The sequence below is a fragment of the Sciurus vulgaris genome (genome assembly GCF_902686455.1).
Source record: "Sciurus vulgaris genome assembly, chromosome: 11".
NCBI lineage: Eukaryota > Metazoa > Chordata > Mammalia > Rodentia > Sciuridae > Sciurus > Sciurus vulgaris.
The window spans coordinates 83,700,915-83,722,403 of NC_136472.1; the positions used below are offsets into that span (position 1 = coordinate 83,700,915).

General features: G+C 38.5%; 1 protein-coding gene across 2 annotated transcripts in view; it reads right to left on the reverse strand.

Moving 5' to 3' along the window:
• ME3 (malic enzyme 3) overlaps positions 1-21,489 on the reverse strand; it is a 218,517-nt gene that overhangs the window by 38,563 nt on the left and 158,465 nt on the right. For both annotated transcript variants that reach the window (XM_079105588.1, XM_079105589.1), the window contains exon 7: positions 18,439-18,542. In XM_079105588.1, the coding sequence (XP_078961714.1) occupies positions 18,439-18,542 (104 nt within the window). The remainder of the gene's footprint in view (positions 1-18,438; positions 18,543-21,489) is intronic.

Consider the following 21,489-nt stretch of genomic DNA (forward strand, 5'->3'; position numbering starts at 1 on the left):
ACAGCCATGGAAATGGAAGGACATTCAAGGTTGGAGAGTTAACAGCATGTAACAATGATGAGTATTTAAAAAGCAGCACAAAGACCAGTGACTGGAGCCCAGGGAGCAAGGAGAGGGTGGTAGGAGGTGAAGTCGTCAAAAGTATCCTTCTAGATCTAGGAGCACAGTATGAGGTTGCTGTAGGTGAAATCTTTTAGTAATTCAGTAGCAGCGGGTGGATTTTGGGCATGTTAGTAACTTTATGTTGGGCAAGTTCTCATTTCTGTACCTAGAAATGTGTCTGTGTCAAAAAAAGATGTTTGATTATGCAAGATGACAATACTCTCAGACTGGTAGGCCTGCAAGGCTCAGATAACATTCATTGGAAAAACTGTTGAAAGTGTGAGAAGACCTCACCCCCATGGACACATGAACACTCCCCGTCTCTGGGTATACACAGATGTACACGATGCCTCTCCACTGGATGGGGGGCAGTAGGGAAGGAATACAATTTACTAATTGTGCATACCAGGGATCTAAAAAGGAGATGAGTTATACTCAGGACTGTTTTGCTTTTGTTTTTTCCCTCCTTAAGTTCATCACTGGGAAAGAGAGAGAAAGTAATACTGAAATGGAGAGGATAGATGGGTGGGGCACTGCGGAAGGCAGTGATGTGTAGATTTAGTCAAGCATGGACACAGGAATGTGGATAGTACTAAACTACTGCCTAAAAAGGGACTTTGGAATTTGCCGGAATTAACAATAACAATAACAATAAATTATAGTAAACACTAAGTGTTTATGATCATTTAGGTGAATGTTAAGTATTTTGTGTGTATGATTTCTGCTATCTATCATAAGCACTCTGCAAGTTATTCTTAAAAATGCACTTCCAAGTTGAGGAAACTGAGGCACAAATCAGTTAAGTAGTGTTTTAATAAGTGCTTTGTTATTAGAGGTTCCAACTTAGACAATTTAGCTTTAGAATCATGCTTTTATCTACTATGGTTATTGGTGGGATCTTCATAGGGTCACTGTATTTGGTCAGACAATTATACTTTTCAAATCTTCAATTTCTTCATCTCTTACAATGAAGCTAGTGATAGTACCTACCTCATAGGGTTGTTGTGAGAACTAGTTGAGTTAATATTGTATGGAGTGCTTACATATATAGTATTTGTCTGTACATAGTAAGCAATTAAGTAAGAATTGTTATTATTAATCCATTGAGGGAAATCAGAACTGCCATTCTTTCCCCCCTCTCCATACACAAAAACACACCCTTCTATTACTTCATCTCCTCTGCCATAATCTGAAAGTTCCAGGTCTGGACACGATTTTGTTCCTATTCTTGAAACTACTCAATAAAATCAGGCTGCTAAAAGAAAATGAAAAGGAAACAGTCAGCTGGCGTCACTGAGTCCATCTGCCTGGCCTGTGGGTTTCTTCCAGCACATTTGGCCTCAGTCCTGATGCTAGACCTTAACTAGTGAACTGCAAACCCTCACAATTATTCACTTTGCTTGGCCACCGAGAATATGAATAGGTCCTACAGAGTTGGTGCCAATTTGCATTTCGATACAGTCTCCTAGCCCTTTCCGTGATCCAGGACAGATTCCTTATAGGCTTGGGAGTCTGTCACCCCGCAACATCTGGGTCCCATTCTGATGGGAACATGTAGGAGCTAAATTGTCAACAATTAGCCATGTCAGGATGAGACTGTCCTGCTTCTTAGAGGCTAGACAAGCCAGAATGAGTTCCAGAGTTCCTTCCTCTGAGCTTCCTCAGATGTGGTCAGATTCATAGCCTTCTGTCCATTTTGATTGATAGCTAGCCTGGTAAAGTCTTTTGACCCATTAACCAATTAACCAGTCAACCAACCCCACCTTCACCAGTTTCTGTGAGGGAAGCCATGTGCCCTAGGAAGTACCAGCCTGGTTGTGATGTTATAGTGTAATAGGACTTGAGCGAGGAATGATCTATAAAGGCCATCCACTCTAGACCATATCAATACTTCAGACTTTTACGCTGGTTCAGGCACATCTGTGCCCAACCTCTTCTCTGACTATGAAAAATTGAAGTACCAAGAAATAAAAATGAAAAACAAAAACCTTAAAAAAAACTACTTGGGAATTACAGATGTCACAATACAGTACATGAATAAATAGTAAGTGAAATATACAGTCCATCAGATTACAAATAGGGAAAAAATTTTAGGCCATGTTGGTCAGGGTTGATTTCCCTATGTTGGACAGAATTTGAATTGGGACCTTGCTTTGTCTGCCTCTGATCTCCTCCCAATTTTTAAAAAATAATTTTTTTTGGTAGATGGATATAATACTTTCATTTTATTTATTTATTTATTTATTTGGTGCTGAGGCTTGAACCCAGCACTAGGCAACTGCTCCACCACTGAGTCACAAGCCAGCTCACATTCTGTCAATTTTAATACAATACTTTTGTTGCTCAGGAACATCCTTTAGCTTCTTATTGCTCACTGTATCAAGTCCCACATACGATACTGTGTGGATCAGTAGGTTTCAAGTATTTTCAGCAAAATCCTTTAATGAAATATTGAGCAGAAACCTGATACAGAAAGGAATTAAAACCAAGGTAGTGTAGTGTGTTTCTTCAAGTGGTTTAAATCTTTTTTGGTTGGTGGAAAATATTTTATTTCTATCATCCTTGATGCATATGTGTAGAGTCCTGGGCTCAAGGACGCTTGGTTTTAAAAACACTGAATTAAATGACTGAAGCCCTTTCCATTTTGGAAAATTATGACCTTCTCTGTGGGCTTCAGGACCAATCATAGTGCAATGATTAATTTTAGGTATCAGTCTACCTGGAATAAGGGTAGGAACTTATTACCCAGATAATTGGTAAAGCATTATTTCTGGGTGTTTCTGTGAGGGTATTTCCAGAAAGATTGGCATTTAAATCAGTGACCAAATAAGGGAGATTTATCTTTGCTCAAAGTGGGCAGGTACCATTCAGGCAGTTAAGGGTCAAGAAAGAACAAAGAAGCAGAGGAAAGGTAAATTTGGAGCTGGAACACCTATTTTCTCCTGACTTTGAACATCAGAACTTTAGGTTCTCCTGACTTTCTGATCATAGGACATGTACTAGTGGCACCTCTTCCCTTCCCCAGTCCCACTCCAGGTTCTCAGGCCTTTGGCTTTAGTCCGAGAGTTACACATTGGTTATTCTGGTTCTCAGGCCTTTGGATTTGGACTGAACTTGGTCACCAATTTCCCTGATCTTCAGTTATATGGTCTATCATAGGACAGCCTCCATGGTTGAATGAGACAATTTCTTCTTATTTATCATTATCTGTCTCTCTCATTGATTCTGTTCCTCTGGAGAAACCTGAATAATATGTGTAGTTTGTCCCATTTCTACTTAACCTTATTTTCAACCAGTAAGCATTCACCTCTAGTTGGGCCATCCTTCTAGAGTCTTCTATGCACACCTTGTCTTTCCTGTGTCTTTGCTTTTCTTATGATGTTTCATCTACATGGAACACCATTCTTTCTCCTACTGTTTTATTAAATTTGGCTCCAAATTTGAACAATGTCTATCTCTCCGTAGTTATCACTGATTATTTCTTTTCTGAATTTACGTTGAACCAAAGATCAATACCAAAGAGCAAAGTACTTAAATCTTCTTTAATTATTTTTGTTAAAAATATTGTTTTCTCAGAAAGACCGTATAATTCTTAAGGGCACAACCCTTCTTTTGCATCTCATTACAGTCCCTAAAAGAGTGGTAGGCACATCATAATTATTCAAGAGTCCTGGAAATATATGATGAGATGCACTATTAACTTTCATCATTTTCAGTTTCTCAGAGATTCTGTGAGTTTTCTCACCTCAATGGTGAAAATAAAGTTCAGTTCTCAAGAGTTCTGGCAGCAGTTTCTACTGTTTTTTTATCTCTTTGCCAGCAAAATACATCCATGACTTCATGGAACAAATTTACCCTTTCCAGTTTGAAAAGTCAAATTTCAGAAAATTGACAAATGTTGGGAGAGTGATGTGATATTCTATTTTTCCACAGGAAGCTTTTTAGAAGAAATTCCCTGAACAAGGCAATTGCCATTGTCTTTGTCAAATGTACACATTTACCATTTCCTCTTTTCAAGCTCGCTAGCTGTCATGAAGTCAAGGATGAGGCCAGGAAATCAGGGCCATGAACGGGCCCACTTGCCAGGAAAGGCAGACCTGACACTAGCCCACAATATGCCTTCTGAGTCTGGGTGCCCAGATGTGAGTGCTTTCTCCAAACATGGAAATGCAGTGATGTCAGGCATAAAAGCAGCTCAAGTTCCCTGGAGCAAAGGGATGCCAGCAGAAAAGAGGGACACAGACTTGCTTGGAAAACTTCCAGACTAGAAGGAAGGTGTTCAAGTGGCAGGTGCATGGTTAACACATATCAGCACAAAGAATGAAATCTTTTACCTTTATTGCCGTTTCTACCAGTAACACCCCAGTTGAATCCTAAATTTTGTTGAGCACTGGGACTTGCAGTCTCCCACAGGGCACAGTCAGAGATGGTGCTGTGTCATATTCTTTTCTGCTTCTACCTTCTTTTCCTAGGTGAATTCAATCTTTCTCTCAACTTTAAATAACATTTATGAGATGGAAACTCCCAACTTTTTATATTTCTACCTCAAAAACTCTTCTTGAGCTCCAGATTTACACAGATACTCAGAGGCAAAGAAAGTTTAGAAGTCAGGTTACCTAAGCTCCAGTAGATATACAAGAAATATCTTTGACTGCAAAACTCTTTGAGAAGAGGACTGTTTTTTCCCCCTGTGGATTTCTCACCATGCCTACTACAGTTATCTGGCATATAGCAGGTACTAGGTTAAAATGTCCTCTGATTTTACATAATATATCTCTTCCTTTGTGAAGTAAATACACACACACACACACATGTATACATATAATGTTATTCTTTTCTTTGCTCTTCTTGAATTTCCAGGGTACACTTCCTATAATGTTGGTGCTCTCATTTCTTGTCCCTCCCAGGCTGTTGTACTGGTCACTCCCAGTGAACCATGCCTCCTGGTATTTATGTCCTTGTATCCTCCTCCCTTGGAATCCAATATAGACCTGTGATTTGATTTAGCCAGTGTGTAATGTGGTGGAAGTTATACTGTTTTAGTCTAGGGTGTCATGCTTAAGAAAGCCTGGCAGTTTCTTTTTTTTGTGGTTATTAACAAATCAATTTTATATTTATATTTCATTGTACATATTTGAGGTTTACAACATAACATTATGGGATACATATAGATGATAAAATAGTTACTATAGTGAATCAAATCAACATATCTATTAACTTACATTTTTAGGATAAGAGCAGTTAAAATCTACTTATTGAGCAAATATCCTTAATACAACTGTATTAACTATAGTTTTCATGTCATACATTAGATGTCTATCCTTATGCATCATAAACATCAACTATTTCTTTGACTATATCTCCCATTTCCCATTTCCTCCCTATACCTTTTCCCCTCTATCTCTGTATATTTGGCCTTTATAAAAAAAATTTAAGGTCCACACATAAGTGAGATCATTCAATATTTTCCCTGTTGTGTCTGTCTTATTTTACTTAGCATATTGTCATCCTAGTTCATTCATATTGTAGCAAATGGCAGAATTTCATTTTTAAAGCTGAATAATGTTTTTCTGTATATGTACGCCACATTTTCTTTTTCCATGCATCCACCAGTGAACACTTAGGTTGTCCCCCTATTTTGGCTACTGTAAATTATGCTGCAATAAACGTGGGAGTATAGTCATTATAAGAAAATAATGTCAACCCATTGTTATATACCTAGAAGAGGGATTGCTGGGTTACGATAGTTCTGTTTTTAATTTCTTTAGAACATCCATACTATTTTCCATAATAACTGCACCAATCTGCAATGGACCAAGAGTGTACTTAGGTTTCTTTTTTTATCCACATTCTCACCAACATGTCTTTTTTTGATAATAGCCATCCTAACAGGTATCAGGTAACATATTGATTTAAATTTATGTTATCCTAACGATTAATGACATTGAGCACTTTTCATAAACCCATTGGCTATTTTAATGTCTTCTTTGGAGATTATATTTTAAAGTAGATATGGAGAGGCCAAAGACACAGCATGACCAGAATAATATTAAGAAGAACAGAGGACTGACACTACTTGACTTATTATAGATAAGTAATCAATAAGGTGGTAGTGTTGATAGAATGGGCCAATAGAGCAATGAAAAAGTGTAAAGTCTAGATATAAATCCACATAAATAGTCAACTGATATTTAAGCCTGGCAGTTTCTACTTTGTGTTCTTGGGATCCCTGGACTGCCTTGTAAGAAGTTCAGCTACCTTATTAAGAGAAGCCCTATGGAGAGACCCTGAATAGACAGACAGAACTTGAGAATCTATACAAACAGGGAAAAGCATATTTCCAGTGTCTCAGCTGAGCCTGCTCCCAACTAATTTGCCAGCTGAAAGCAGCCATGTTCATGACCACTGGCAAGACCAGCAGATGAACTTCCTGGTTGAGTCAGCTCAGCTTATAAGAATCAAGATCAAGTAAAACATCAGGGGTGGTTTGTTCCATAGAAATTGAAATAGAGGTGTGTGTCTTGACATCATAGACTAGGGGACAGTCTTGCAATCATACCTCCTTGTTTCTAGTTTTTATTTTAGTGTTCTGCTTTGCATGAAGACCAGACAAGTACCTGTTTCTTTGCTTCCTGTCAATCTGATCAGAGTACAGTAGACATACTTAGTTGCATATTTTACTAAATATGAATGGAAATCTTTGGGGTGCCCTTCAAATGTAAGGACAGAAACAATGGAATGAACTGCAGAAGGGAGATGGGATATGGGAGTCCCATTTAGGTTGAAGGGACATGAGGAATGCATGCTGGAGATCATGGGTTTGGCTCAGGATGGGTAGGGGTTCACATCAAGTTTGAAAGGTAGCATTAAGGGGTGAGCCTATGTAGTAGCTAGCTCCAGAAACAGAGATCCAGGACTGTCTAAATTAGTTTGAAAAGTTCTTCTACAAAGAATACAGTGAAATAATGACTTCCACTATGATGGTGTGAACTTCATATAGTGTGTGTGTGTGGGGCGGGGGTGAGAGAGAGAGAGAGAGAGAGAGAGAGAGACAGAGAGAGAGAGAGAGAGAGGGAGAGAGAGAGAGAGAGAGAGAACGCTGGAAGGAAACATATAGAAAAATAGAAATGCTCACAACATAAGACATTTTCCTGGAGCTAAGAAGGAGGTGACATTTTTTAAGAAGTAAAGTTAACTATTATTTCCCTTCTTATTTATCACTCTTATTTTTGCAGCTTAAGAATTCCTATATGTGGAGTTTGGGGAACTAGAGTAAAAGGAGGTGGTTTCCTTTCCTGGCCTGCCTAAAGGCTGAAGCTGCTGGTAACATCAAACTTCTGTCCAACCCAGGCCAATTATTAGACAGAGCTAGTCCAGGGCCAAACTTAACACCACTGTGCCGTAAGTAACAGAAACGAAATACATAACTGGAAACCACTGGGAAAACTTACCACACCAGGATGTGGTACACAGGCACAGTGCTCTGGTTCCCCCGCAAGGAAGAGTACGCCCAGGAAGGATGGAATGACTAGTCTCTGCCAGGGAACTTCAGTCTGTCATGGTCTCATCTTTGAGGAGGATTCTCCTAGCTTTCTATTGTTGTGAATCATGGACTTAAATGGAGGTTCATTCTGCTCTCCTGTGCCCTCCTTAGTGCCCAAAACCCAGGACAGGAACTGAGCCACAGTGAATTTATTTTTATTTATTTATTTATTTTTGTGAATTTATTTTTAGGCCAAACAAACCTTAAGATATCTGCCAATGAGTGGGGAGGGCTAAGAAGATGAAGATTTTTATTAGCTGGATGTTTGTACAGAGATGAGGATGTTGAAGGCAGGAGTCAACGTTTCCCAAGGTTCTTCCTTAAAATACATTGTGTATGGCTTCAGGGCTTTTGAATCACCCTGAGGCCAGGCATTCTATCTTGGGGCTACTATATTTCCAAGAGTGCCTGTGGGAGACTCCCTTATTCACTACCCACAGTATCCACAGGAACATCTGTTTTTGCTTATTAGAAAGTTAAAACACCCGACCGTCAATCCTTATCTTTTGCTCTTAAAGACATTCCTGATGGCTGATTGCTCCCCTCTCTCCAGGAGTGTACTCCTGGGCTGCTTGTGTAAGTATGTAAAGTTGTGAACTGATTTTGATGATCCTTTGAAGAGCCTCTTACATGTTAGTTTATTTAACCTTCTCACATGAATAGCAGGACTTCTCTTTGGGGAATCATGGAATGACTACTGACTCATTAGATAAACCGCGAGTCCTGGAAACAGGAAACTAAAAACAGGCTGTGAAGCCAATTTCATTCCCTTCTCTCAGGTAATTCAGAATGTGGAAAGCAGCCTGAGCCAGCACACTGGTGGTCAGGTTATAGTCCCACCAGGTACTGGGTGACCTGGGGAAGGCACCTTGGCCTCTCAGGGTCTTAGTTTTCTCTTCCATAAAAACAGTAATAGTATTACCTATGTTTCTAGCCACACAGGGATCTGAAGAGGTCAGAATAGAATAATGGGGTGGGAAGGCATGGTAAGAAGCAGCTGATACTTGAGTTCACCCTTATAGTATCATTACCAGTAAGTCATATATCCTATCCTGGAATTCCTTCTGTGACAGGGAACTCATTCTTACAGAGGGCAGAATGTTGGTGAGATGCCTCTGATTTGTTTTATGCTTAAAACAGTCTCTGTTGGCATCCCACCAATCGGTTCTTCTTTGCTGGATATACAGAATCAAGTGCAATACTATTCTAGAGGAACATTTTTCAGCTGTCTGGAGTTGGTACTGCACTCTGATACAGATAGAGCACTATCATTGTTATGGTTCTCCAAAGATGGTAATTTATGATCCTTGATGTATCTTCTCAGACTTGAATGTGATATTCAGGATGATCTGAAAGGGGAAGAATGAATTGGGCATTCACCTCCCTTCTAGATGCTCTGCCTCTCTTACTGGAGTTGAGCCTTGAATTAGCTTCACTGGTGTCCACATCCCAGTGTACTTCCTCCATAATATCACCTGCAAACACCTAACTTTCTGATCACTACCTCCTTTTGTTCCAGCTTATTCCACCTAACATCCAGTTCATCAAATCTCAGACCTCACCAGTGCTGTGACCAGTGTGGAACTCTTGGTTTTGGTGTGGGGTGAAGGGGGATTGGAAAATAAATATTCACAAACACAGATTTTGAAGATTAAGCTGGGATCAGGTGGAGCTCCACTCTCTGATGGAGATGCAGATCTAACAAGTTATGCCAGCAATCTTTTTTTATATATGTTTCATTATCAGGTTAAAGACTGTGCAAACAATATTCTTTGTATTCAGGAAAGTTACAGAAACTAGGACATCTATGTGACTTTTCTGCAGTTACAATCTACAGTTGCAAAGTGCAATGTTAGGAGCTTTGTGTAAGTCTCAGGAAAGTCCATTGTTAAAAGGTACTGTAAAACAGGAAGGAACAGAAGTGGAGTTGGTGAAACATTGTGGTTGTCTAGAATAAGAATTCCTCTATTCCCAGGGGCTGTGTGCCTGAGATCAAGGTCAGAGCTGACAGGACTCTTGCGCAGAACCTCCTCATGCAGCGCATTGCTACAGCAGCTAAGTATCCCATTTAACATGCCCGGAAACATTCCCAGGCACTGGGCATGCCTCAGCCATGAGGTCATCAAAGACCCCCAATCTCAGTCATCCTCTGTCACTACTCTCCACACACCAGGAGTTATGGTCCATCAATCCTATCACCTTTTCCACGTTACCCCTCCTGCTGTCCACATCCACATGTCCCTTTTTACCCTGCCTAGACTTTATGACACATCATTATAATTATTTCTTTAAATATACCCTCAACTCCTGTCTCTTTTCCTTTCTATCTTTCCTGGGAAAATCCCAACCCTGATGATATCTGACTCTGTTTCTTCCTTCCACATACCCAACCATAGAACCTGGATAGAGAAATACAGAAACGGTTTAACTGACTGTCTCAGTCTGTTTTTGTGCTGCTGTAACAGAATACCATAGTCTGAGAAATTCACAAAGAAAAGAAACTTATTTCACACAGTACAGTTGCAAAGTCCAAAGTCAAGGTGCTGACATTTGGCAGGGGCCTTCATAATGCATCATCTCATAGCAGAAGGCAGAAGGGCAAGAGAGTAAGAAAGTAAGAGCTTGAACTCACAGCCACGACCCCCATCAGCTTTATCTTTTTCTTTTTGGTACTGGGGATTGAACCCATGGGCAGTTTACCACTAAGCTACACAGACGATTTTATTATTTTTATATTGTGACAGAGTCACACTAAGTAACTGAGGATGTCCTCAAACTTGCAATCCTCTTGCCTCAACCTCCCAAATTGCTGGGATTACAGGTATGCCACGCCATGCCCAACCAACTTGAGCACTTTAAAAAAAATGTTCTAATTAGTTATACATGACAGTAGAATGCATTTTGACATATTATACACAGATGGAGTATAATTTCTCATTCCGGTTTTGCATGTTGTAGATTTATACCAGTTGTGTAATCATATATGTGCATAGGGTAATAATTTCTGATTCATACCACTGTTCTTCCCAACCTATACCCCCTCCCCTCCCTTCACTCCCCTCTGTCTAATCCAGAGTACCTCTATTCTTACCTAGCCCCCACCCCCTATTGTGAATTGGCATCTGAATATCAGAGAAAACATTTGGTCTTTGGTTTTTTGGGCTTGGCTTATTTGGCTTAGCATGATATTCTCTAGCTCCATCCATTTACCTGCAAATGCCATAATTTCATTCTTCTTTAAGATTGAGTAATATTACACCATGTATATATACCACATTTCCTTTATTCATTTGTCTGAGTGCTGAGGTTCATTCCATAATTTAGCTATTGTGAATTGATCTGCTATAAACATTGATGTGGCTCCATCACTGTAGTATGCTGATTTTAAGTCCTTTGGGTATAAACTTAGGAGTGGGATAGCTGTTTCAAATGATTGTTCCATTCCAAGTTTTCTGAGGAATCTCCCTATTGCTTTCCATAGTGGTTCCACCAATCTGCAGTCCCACCAGCAGTGTTTGAGTATATGTTTTTCCCTACATCCTTGTCAACATTTATTGTTGCTTGTATTCTTGATAATTGCCATTCTGATTAGAGTGAGATGAAATCTCAGTGTAGTTTTGATTTGCATTTCTGTAATTGCTAGAGATATTGAACTTCTTTGGTATATTTGTTGCTTGATTGTATTTCTTCTTCTGTGAAGTGTCTGTTCAGTTCCTCATTCAATTTATTGACTGGGTTATTTGTTGTTTTGGTGTTGAGTTTTTTGAGTTCTTTATGTATCCTGGAGATTAATGCTCTATCTAATGTGTATGTGGTAAAGATTTTCTCTCATTCTGTAGGCTCTGTCTTCAAGTTATTGATTGTTTCCTTTACTGAGAAGAAGCTTTTTAGTTTGATTTTATTCCATTTATTGATTTTTTTGATTTTATATCTTGTGCTTTAGAAGTTTGTTAAGGAAATCAGTTCTTAAGCTGACATGGTGGAGATTTGGGCCTACTTTCCCTTGTATTAGGTGTGCAGGTTTGCTTTTCTAGTGCCTAAGTCCTTCATCCATTTTGAGTTGAATTGTGCACAGGGTGAGAGATAGGAGTTTAATTTCATTTTGTTATATATGGATTTCCTTTTCAGTTTTCTCAGTGCCATTTGTTGAAGAGTCTATCTTTTCTACAATGAATATTTTTGGTGTCTTTGTCTAGGATGAGATAACTGTATTTATGTGAGTTTGTCTCTGTGTCTTCTGTTTTGTACCATTGGTCTATGTGACTTTTTTTGGTGCCAATATCATTCTGTTTTTTGTTACGATGGCCCTGTAGTATAGTTTAAGGTCTGGTGTTGTGATGCCTCCTGCTTCACTCTTCTTGCAAGAATTACTTTGGCTATTCTGGATCTCTTATTTTTCCAAATGAATTTCATGATTGCTTTTTCTATTTCTATGAAGAATGTCATTGGGATTTTAATAGGTATTGCATTAAATCTGTATAATGCTTTTGGTAGTATGGCCATTTTGACAATATGTTTTTCCCCACATCCTTATCAACATTTATTATTCTTCTTCTGCCTATCCAAGAACATGGGAGATCTTTCCAACTTCTAAGGTCTTCTTTAATTACTTTCTTCAGTGCTCTGTAGTTTTCATTATAAAGGTCTTTCACCTCTTTTGTTAGCTGGATTCCCAAATATTTTATTTTTTTGAGGCTATTGTGAATGGGGTAGTTTTCCTAATTACTCTTTTAGTGGGTTCATCACTTATGTATAGGAATGCATTTGATTTTTGGGTGTTAATTTTATGTCCTGCTACTTTGCTGAATTCATTTATGAATTCTAGACATTTTCTGGTGGATTTTTTTGCATCTTCATAATAATCATGACATTAGAAATAGTGATAGAGGGAAAAGAGCGGTGGGAGGGGTGGAGGGGAAGGAAAAAATAACAGAATGAATCAAACACTGTTACCCTATGTAAATGTATGACTACACAAATGGTATGCCTTTACTTCATGTACGCACAGAGAAACAAGATGTACCCCATTTGTTTAGGATAAAAAAAAATAAACAAATAAAACATATTTTCCTTTGGGGGGGAAGAAACAGTGATAGTTTGATTTATTTTCCTATACATATCCCTTTAATTTCTTTTATCTGATTGTTCTGCTAGAGTTTCCAGGGTGATGTTGAATAGAAGTTGTGAAAAAGGGCATACCTGTTTTGTTGCAGTATTTAGAGGGAATACTTTCCATTTTTCTCTATTTAGAATGATGTTAGCATATGTAGCTTTTACAATGTTGAGGTATGTTCCTACTATCCCTAGTTTTTCTAGTGTTTTGAGCATGAAGGGGTGCCATATTTTGTCAAATGCTTTTTCTGCATCTATTGAGATGATCATGTGATTCTTGTCTTTAAGTCTCTTGATGTGATGAATTTACATTTATTGATTTCTTGCATCCTTGGGATGAACCCCATTTGGTCATGGTGTACTATCTTTTTAATATGTTTTTGTATGTGATTTGCCAGAATTTTATTGAGACTATTTGTGCCTAAGTTCATCAGGAATACTGGTCTGAAGTTTTCTTTCCTTGATGTGTCTTTGTCTGATTTTGTTATCAGGGTGATGCTAGCCTCACAGAATGAGCTTGGAAGGGTTCCCTTCTTTTCTATTTCATGGAATAATTTGAGGAGTATTGGTATTAACTATTCTTTGAAGGTCTTATAAAACTTGGTCAAGAATCCATCTTGTCCTGGACCTTTTCTTGGTTGGTAGGCTTTTGATGGCATCTTCTATTTCATTGCTCGAAACTGATTGGTTTAAATTGTGTATATCCTCTTGATTCAGTTTGGATAGATTGTATGTCTCTAGAAATTTGTCAATGTCTTCAAAATTTTCTATTTTATTTGAGTATAAATTTTCAAAATAGTTCCTAATTATCATGATCTTTCTTTTCTCATCATGAATTTTAGCAATTTGAGTTTTTGCTTTCTTTTTGTTATTGTAGTAAGGGTTTATCAATTTTATTTATTTTTTCAAAGAACCAATTTTTTGTTTTGTCAATTTTTTCAATTGTTTCTTTTGCTTCAATTTCATTGATTTCAGTGGTTTTTAATCATTTCCTATCTTCTGCTTTTGGTACTGATTTTTTCTTCTTCTCTAGAGCTCTGAGATGTAATGTTAGGTCATTTATTTGTTGACTTTTTATTCTTTTAATGTATGAGCTCAATGCAATGAACTTTCCTCTTAGCACTGCTTCATAGTGTCCCAGAGATTTTGATGTTTTGTTGGTGTTTTCATTTACCTCTAAGTATTTTTTAATTTCCTCCCTGATTTCTTCTACTATGCATTCATCATTCAAGAGCTTATTATTTAGTCTCCAGGTGTTAGAGTAGCTTCTATTTTTTATTTTATTGATTTCTAGTTTCATTCCATTATGATCTGATAGAATGCAGGATAGTATTTCTATTTTTTTATTCGCTGAGAGTTGCTTTGTGACATAACATATGGTCTATTTTAGAAAAGGATCCATGTACTGCTGAGAAAAATGTATATTCACTCGATTATGGATGAAATACTCCATATATGTCCGTTAAGTCTAAATCGTTGATTGTATTATTTAGTTCTATATTTTCTTTGTTTAGTTTTTGGAATATATATCCAGTGGTGAGAGAGGTGTGTTAAAGCCATCCAGTATTATTGTGTTGTGGTCTATATGATTCTTGAAATTGAGAAGGGTTTGTTTGATATATGTAGATGCTTTATTGTTTGGGGCATATATTTTTATGATTGTTATGTCTTGTTGATGTATGATTCCCTAAAGCAGTATGAAATGTCCTTCTTTGTCCTTTCTGACTAACTTTGGTTTGAAATCCAGTTTGTCTGATATGAGGGTGGAAACCCCTGTTTGTTTTTGCAGTTGTGTGAGTGATATGTTTTTTTCCCAAACTTTCAACTTCAGTCTGTGGATGTCTTTGTCTATGAGATGAGTCTCTTGAAGGCAGCATATTGAAGGGTCTTATTTTTTATTCCAATCAGCCAGTCTGTGTCTTTTGAATGATGAGCTTAAGCCATTAACATTTGAGGTTATTATTGAGATATGATTTCTATTCCCAGTCATTTTGGTTTATTTCTCACTTTTAATTTGAATTAGTTTCTCTTTTGATTGATTGAGTTCATCCCTTTTCTGTTTTTCCTTTTTGTTTTTTCATTTCATCTTTATGGAATATTTTACTGACAATGCTCTATAGTGCAGGTTTTCTAGGTGTGAATTCTTTTAACTTTTGTTTTTCATGAAATGTTTTTATTTCATCTTCAAGTCTGAAGCTTAATTTTGCTGGTTATATTATTCTTAGCTGGTATTCTTTTTCTTTCAGAACTTGGTATATATTATTCTAAGACCTTTTAACTTTGAGAGTCTGAATTGAGAGATCAGCTGAAATCCAAATGTTACCTGTCTAAATGTTACCTGTCTTTTTTCTCTGGCAGCCTTTAAAATTTTATCCTTATTCTGTATGTTATGCATTTTCATTATAATGTGACTTGGTGTGTATCTGTTGTAATTTTGTACATTTGGGGTCCTGTAAGTCTGTATATTTGATTTTTCATTTCATTCTTTAGATTTGGGAAATTGTCTGATATTATTTCATTAAAAAGATTGTGTATTCCTTTGGTTTATATCTCTGTACCTTCATTTATCCTGATAAATTTTAGATTTGGTCTTTTCATGTTTTCCCGTACTTCTTGAAAGTTCTGTTCATGGTTTCTTAGTATCTTCTCTGCATGGTCAAGTTTATTTTCAAGATTATTTATTTGTCTTCATTTCCTGAAATTCTGTCTTCCTAATGGTCTAGTTTGTTGATGATGCTTTCCATTGAATTTCTTGAGCACTTTTATAGCAGGAATCAATTCACCCATGAGATTGGAGCCTTCATGACCTAAATGCCTCCCATTAGTCTCCACATCTACATATGTGTTAGTGCATAGGGTATTAAGGTTCCAACACATTTTATTTTTTTCACATTGAAATAATGCTTTATTTCCAGTAAAATAAGCTGCAAAAATATATACTGCTCTTTGAAAATTGCTGGTTACACAATATGTATAGTATGATCCCACTTTTAATAAAGAGCATGATAATTTCTGTGCAAAGGAAAGGGCTGGCAAGAATAATCATCAGTCTTCTTTAAGGAGGGGAAAACATGAAAATATAAAAAAGTTGTGACTTTCTCAATTCATAAAATTCTGACAAATTAAAATTATTTTCCAAATTGCATATTCTTCTGTTGTAAATCTTCAAATATTCCTTAAAATTATAAATTAAAAAAAGATTCCATGAGGGCAAAATTGCAAATTAACAGAATGTCATTTTACTTATAAATCAGAAAAATGCTGACAGTACAAGTGAAATATCTATGAATCCTTAAAAATGTATTTTGAAAGTGTTTCTCTATGCTAATTTGTAAGATGGGAGTTTGAAAGTACTTGTCTCTGTTCCAGGGAACAAATATCTAAGACCAAACAACAAACTTGTTCAAAAGTTCTGTTATTAGAAAAGTGGAATTACATTTTTGAGAAAAGAGTTTTTGAGAAAGGAATTAACAGATGGAATTACTCTAAAACTAAAACAAGATTGGTTATCACTTAGCACATGCAGAATGACCTTCCCTTCATAGGCTGCACCATACTTTGGAAACATGAAAACATGTCCTTCACACACATGTCCTTAAGGCTGGAGATTGAAACCCAGGCCACTGGAGCAAGTTAGAGAAATGTCACTGGGAGTGCAAGCTCAGACCCCTGACTATCTCCCATAAAGACTACACTAAACTCACAAGAAAGTTTTCAGTGTTCCTCCTCCTCCTCCTTTTTGCTTTTATAGGTTTTATTTAAAATTGGGTGGGTTTACCTGAAAGCTATCTTTAAAGATATAGGTTTTCTTAAGAACCATCATTTGATGCAGCTCCTTGGTATATACCCCAGGACTTAAACTCAGCATACTACAGTGATGCAGCCACATTAATGTTTATAGCAGATCAATTCACAATAGCTAAACTATGGAATGGACCTAAGTGCCCTTCAACAGATGAATGGATAAAGAAAATGTGGTATATATATATATACAATGGAATAGTTCTCAGTCTTAAAGAAGAATGAAATTATAGCATTTGCAGGTAAATGGATGGAACTGAAGAATATCATGCTAAGAAAAATAAGCCAATCCCAAAAAACCAAAGGCCAAATGTTTTCTCTGATGTGCAAATGCTAATTCACAATAGGGGGTGGGGTGGAGGGAAGAATAAAAGTTCATTGGATGAGATAAAGCATAAGGAAGGGAAGGGAGGGAGATGGGGATAAGAATAGAAAAGATAGTAGAATGAATCAGACATAACTTTCCTATGTTCATATATGAATACATGACCAATGAAATTCCACATCATGTATAACCACAAGAATGGGATCCTAAGTTATATTTCATGTACGTATAATATGTGAAAATACACTCTACTATTATGTATATTGAAATAGAACAAATAAAAAACAAAACAAACAACAAACAAAAAGATCCAATAGGGCTTCCAGATTCCATATCTGTAGAAGATGTCTTATATTTCTTTATACTTTTAATTTTGATACTTGTTAAAATGGAATTCCAACACATGTTTTTGGAAGACACATTCAAACTATACCACTGACTTAGGATAAATTCATGACCAATACCTTCAAGTGGATACACAGAACTGCCCAGAACCGTATTCTAGTTTCCAGATATGGAGTTACCCCACTTTCCTAGATAACTAGCTCATACCTCCTCCATCCTTAATGCTTCACCACTTCTTTCTCCAATCTCAAACTTACTGATGATCTTATCTACAACTAGACTGAACTCCCAAATGTTCCTTCTGCCATATCTATCCACCTTCCCCATCTGTGCCCAATATTCTGCCCTCCCTCTCTCCCTGTGAATGGTTTCTGTGCTTTTCAAAATAAACTCTCCAAGTGTGCATTGGATCCTTGCCTTCTAGCTTACTCAAGAACTTCTGACCCCATCCTGCACTCCATCATTGACTTCTCAACAGGATCATTCTCATCCTATATGACCATAATATTATTATATTTTCTTTTCAAGTGAGGGACTTGCTTTATATTCAGAGGCCTGATGAGCTGCTGACACCCTGACTTTCCCAGCTTGTATTTGGGGTGTTACCAGGACTCATTCTGGCAGTATGCCAGCCATGGCAGGGTGAGTGTATGGTCACAATGCCAGACAGATGGGGCAGGCAAACTGGGAGGAGCTGCCAATATTGTGCACCCCAGTGAAGAGATGACACCTCATAAATCTGGCTGACCCAGAATCCATGTAGTCTGTTTATTAACACTGCCTTGTCTTCACATGGTGGTGGTAGGGTGATGACAAATGTGGCAGTTTGCCTTCCAAGTCATTTTGTCATAAGGGGAGTGTCCTTTCTTCACCACCTGCAATATCTTTATTCATGCCAAGAACTATGAACAGCTCAGACCAAGAGGGGTTTCTTTCTGGAAAAACAGATACTTTCCCTCTAGATTCCGGAGACTTTCGCCATCAGTCCTCTTCCCTCCACTCCCCTCTCTACTGCCAGAGACTCTCCCAGTGAATGAGCCCATTAGCTTCCAGTCTTCCAAGCACATGGGGTCAAGTTGGAATATTCAGACCACCCAGAAAAGTAAATTTGTACTAACACTTGTTTGTAATTCTAACAAAACCAGTGTTGACTTCATTCATGGTATCTCTTAAGAGCCCTCTTTCAAAAAAGACAGCTTGGCCCACTTACTTATCTGTCACAGCCTGCATGAACTCGTCCAGCAAGTCATCATACTCCTTCCCACGCACACGCTGGTGTTTTAGGCCGATGTAAAGAGGGTCTCTGAGAAGTTCCTGGAACAGACAGCATCCATTTACTCAGCCTGCTCCCATTGTTCCTGATTTATTATTATTGTTTTTAAAACAAGTGTTAAAGTTGAGTGGGAAAGACCAAGCGGGTGGAAGGGGAAGAGGAAAAGCTGGCTGGGTCCTTCTACCAACACCAGGGGGTCATTTCTGGAAGGGTCTGCAGGCCAAACCACTGACAGAGGGTGGACTCCCAATTGGTTGCCACTTTAGGAACAAATGATGCTTTGAATGAGGCAACCCTCTCAGACACAGTCTTCTATCCCTGGCTGCAGGCTCTGGGTTTATTTCAGGATTTCTCAACAGTAGCACTATTGACATTTTGGCTTGGATAATTCTCTTGTGCAAGGGCTGACTTGTATTATAGGATATTTAGCAATATCTCTGGCTTCTAGTCAGTAGAAGCCTGCAGCACTCCTAGTAGTGACCAAGAAAGATGTCTTCAGACATTGCCAAAGGTCTTCTTGGGGATGAGACTGCCATTGGTTGAGTCCATTAGCTCCCAGTCTTCTAAGCACATGGGGTCAAGTTGGAATATTCAGGCAGATGCTAATTTTAGCAGCATCTCTATTGAAGTATAGGGTCTCATCTAAAGCCCTTGTTCAGAAATCATTGATCAATCAATTGATTCATTCTTCATTCAATGAAACTCGCCTACTATGTGCCTCACACATGGGAAACAAATGTGAAATGATACAACCAGAAATGTCAGTTGAAGAAAGGTGCTCAGCTTAGGCCCTAGTCTGTAACACTCCACTCTGCCATTTGCAGTTCTTGCCATCAAAGCAGTCACAGGCTGCTGGGCCATTTGCTGTGTCTACTGTGGTCTGAATGACCTCCCCTACCAGAGTTTCCACCTTTTCTATCCCCTATGAATTGGAAACTCATTCATTAATGACACACTTTATTTATTTATTGGAATATTTATAGAAGTTTTATAAGAGCTAAAAATCTGGAATAAACCTTAAATATCCTTTAAAGGTGAACGGTTAAACAAACCGGCACATACATACTGTAGAACATACTACTCACAAACTGTTGGAACAAACGACTGACACATAAAACACCTCAAGAGAATCAAGTTGTGTGAAAGAAAACTAATCCCACAAGGCTACATACGACATGACTCCATCAATAGAGCTTTCTTGAAATGACAAACTTGTAGAGACGGAGGACAGGTCAGTAGTTATCAGAGGTTGGGGAGAGGAAGGAAGGAATGTGGATTTGGTTATAGAAGGACAGCATGAATATGCCTGGGAGGATCTGCTCCATATGTACACTGCTGTGGTGGTGAAGGAATCTACACATATCACAAAACTGCATGGAACTAACACATACACACACACACACACACACTCACCCCCCCCACACACACACATGCATGTAAAACTGGTGAGATCTGAACAAGGCCTGTAGATTGCATCAAGGTCAATTTCTTGGTGATGACATTGTACAGAGTTATGCAAGATGTTACCATTAAGGGAACTGGATAAAGGGCATATAGGAACTCTCTTATTCTTTTATTCACATGCTGAAAGCAGCATGTAAATCCACATTATTTCAAAATAAAAAGTTTGAAACTAAACAAAGAACTAATTTTGTTAAAATGTCCACAACTCATGATTAAGATGACACACTTATTGATCTTGTACTACTGCTGATGAGGGGTCTCCTAGGGGGGTGATGTAGTGAGTGACAAGTGGTTGCTGCCTTCAGGGTGCTCGATCTAATGCAGGTAGATAGTGTGTAATCTAATTCTCCCACAGGGCAGGGAGACAGTATTGTTTGGAACAAAGTGAGGCACATGGAAGCAAAGAGAAGTGCAGTAATTTCCCTCGGGTATCGGGTATGGGGTTGTGTTACAGAGAAAATTGTCAGGTACTGAGAGATGGGAGGATTTCAGTAGGTGGGCTGGGCCTTCCAGGCAGAGGAGTTGGCACAAAGAAAGGTTGGGGACTGGAGCCTAAGAGTAAAATACTACCTGGTGTGTTTGGGAAATAGGAAATAATTCCATGAATTATGGTCTCCTGGAATTACCTATTTTTGTGTCTGTCTCACCAAAAATAAGAGTTCCTGGAGGACAGATGTTATAGTATCTTCATCTCTAGCTAAGCTGCTACTGCAGCATATGAAGATAAGGTGACACCTTACTACCCTCAAGGGCCTTAGTGTGGAGTCTCACCTCACGCTGTGTGACTGGCAAAGCATGTGACCTCTTGGAGCCTTCTTCTCCTCTGCCAAGTGGGGATAAAAACCAGCTGCAGAGGGCAGTTGTGGTGATTGAGTGAAATAATACTAAAAGTCTTTGTGAATTATAACACATGCTATAGAGTATCAGTGGGGGTTCTGGCTTTCACAGTGCTTCCTGTGTGACATGTTCTATCCAGAGCAGCCTGAAATCCTGACAGCCATGGAAAGGTGAAGCTCACAGGTGAACCTGCTGAGGGGAGGGTGTTTGGTGTCAACCCTAAGCTGTCACACTCTCCCTAGAATGCTCAATGACTGGTCACCCTGCAAAGCTGGGGTGGACCATTCCTGCCCAGCTGAGATTCCTTCGAGGCAGTCCCTGGGCTACACTGCAGTCAGAACTGTTCTTATTCGATTCTAGATCCTTCCTTCTCTCCTTTCACAGGAGTCTGAACTGTAGAGTAGTCTGAAGATCCTGCCCACCTCCTACTGCTTTTGCTTCCTCCCCGCTTACTCTTGTTTTCTCTGGGGAATTTCTTACAGATGACCTGAGAGGCCGTTCTCATTATTTTCTTCCATATTACAAATGAAGCAGCAAGATACAGAGCAGTTAAGCAACCTGCCCCAAACCTTGGACTAGTAAGGCCGAGAGTCAGGAGTCAAACCCTGAATCCCTGGTCCCAACACTCAGTCATGCTGCTTTGGTGGCTTTTTGGTACATCAACAAAAATCGACTTACAAAGTTTTG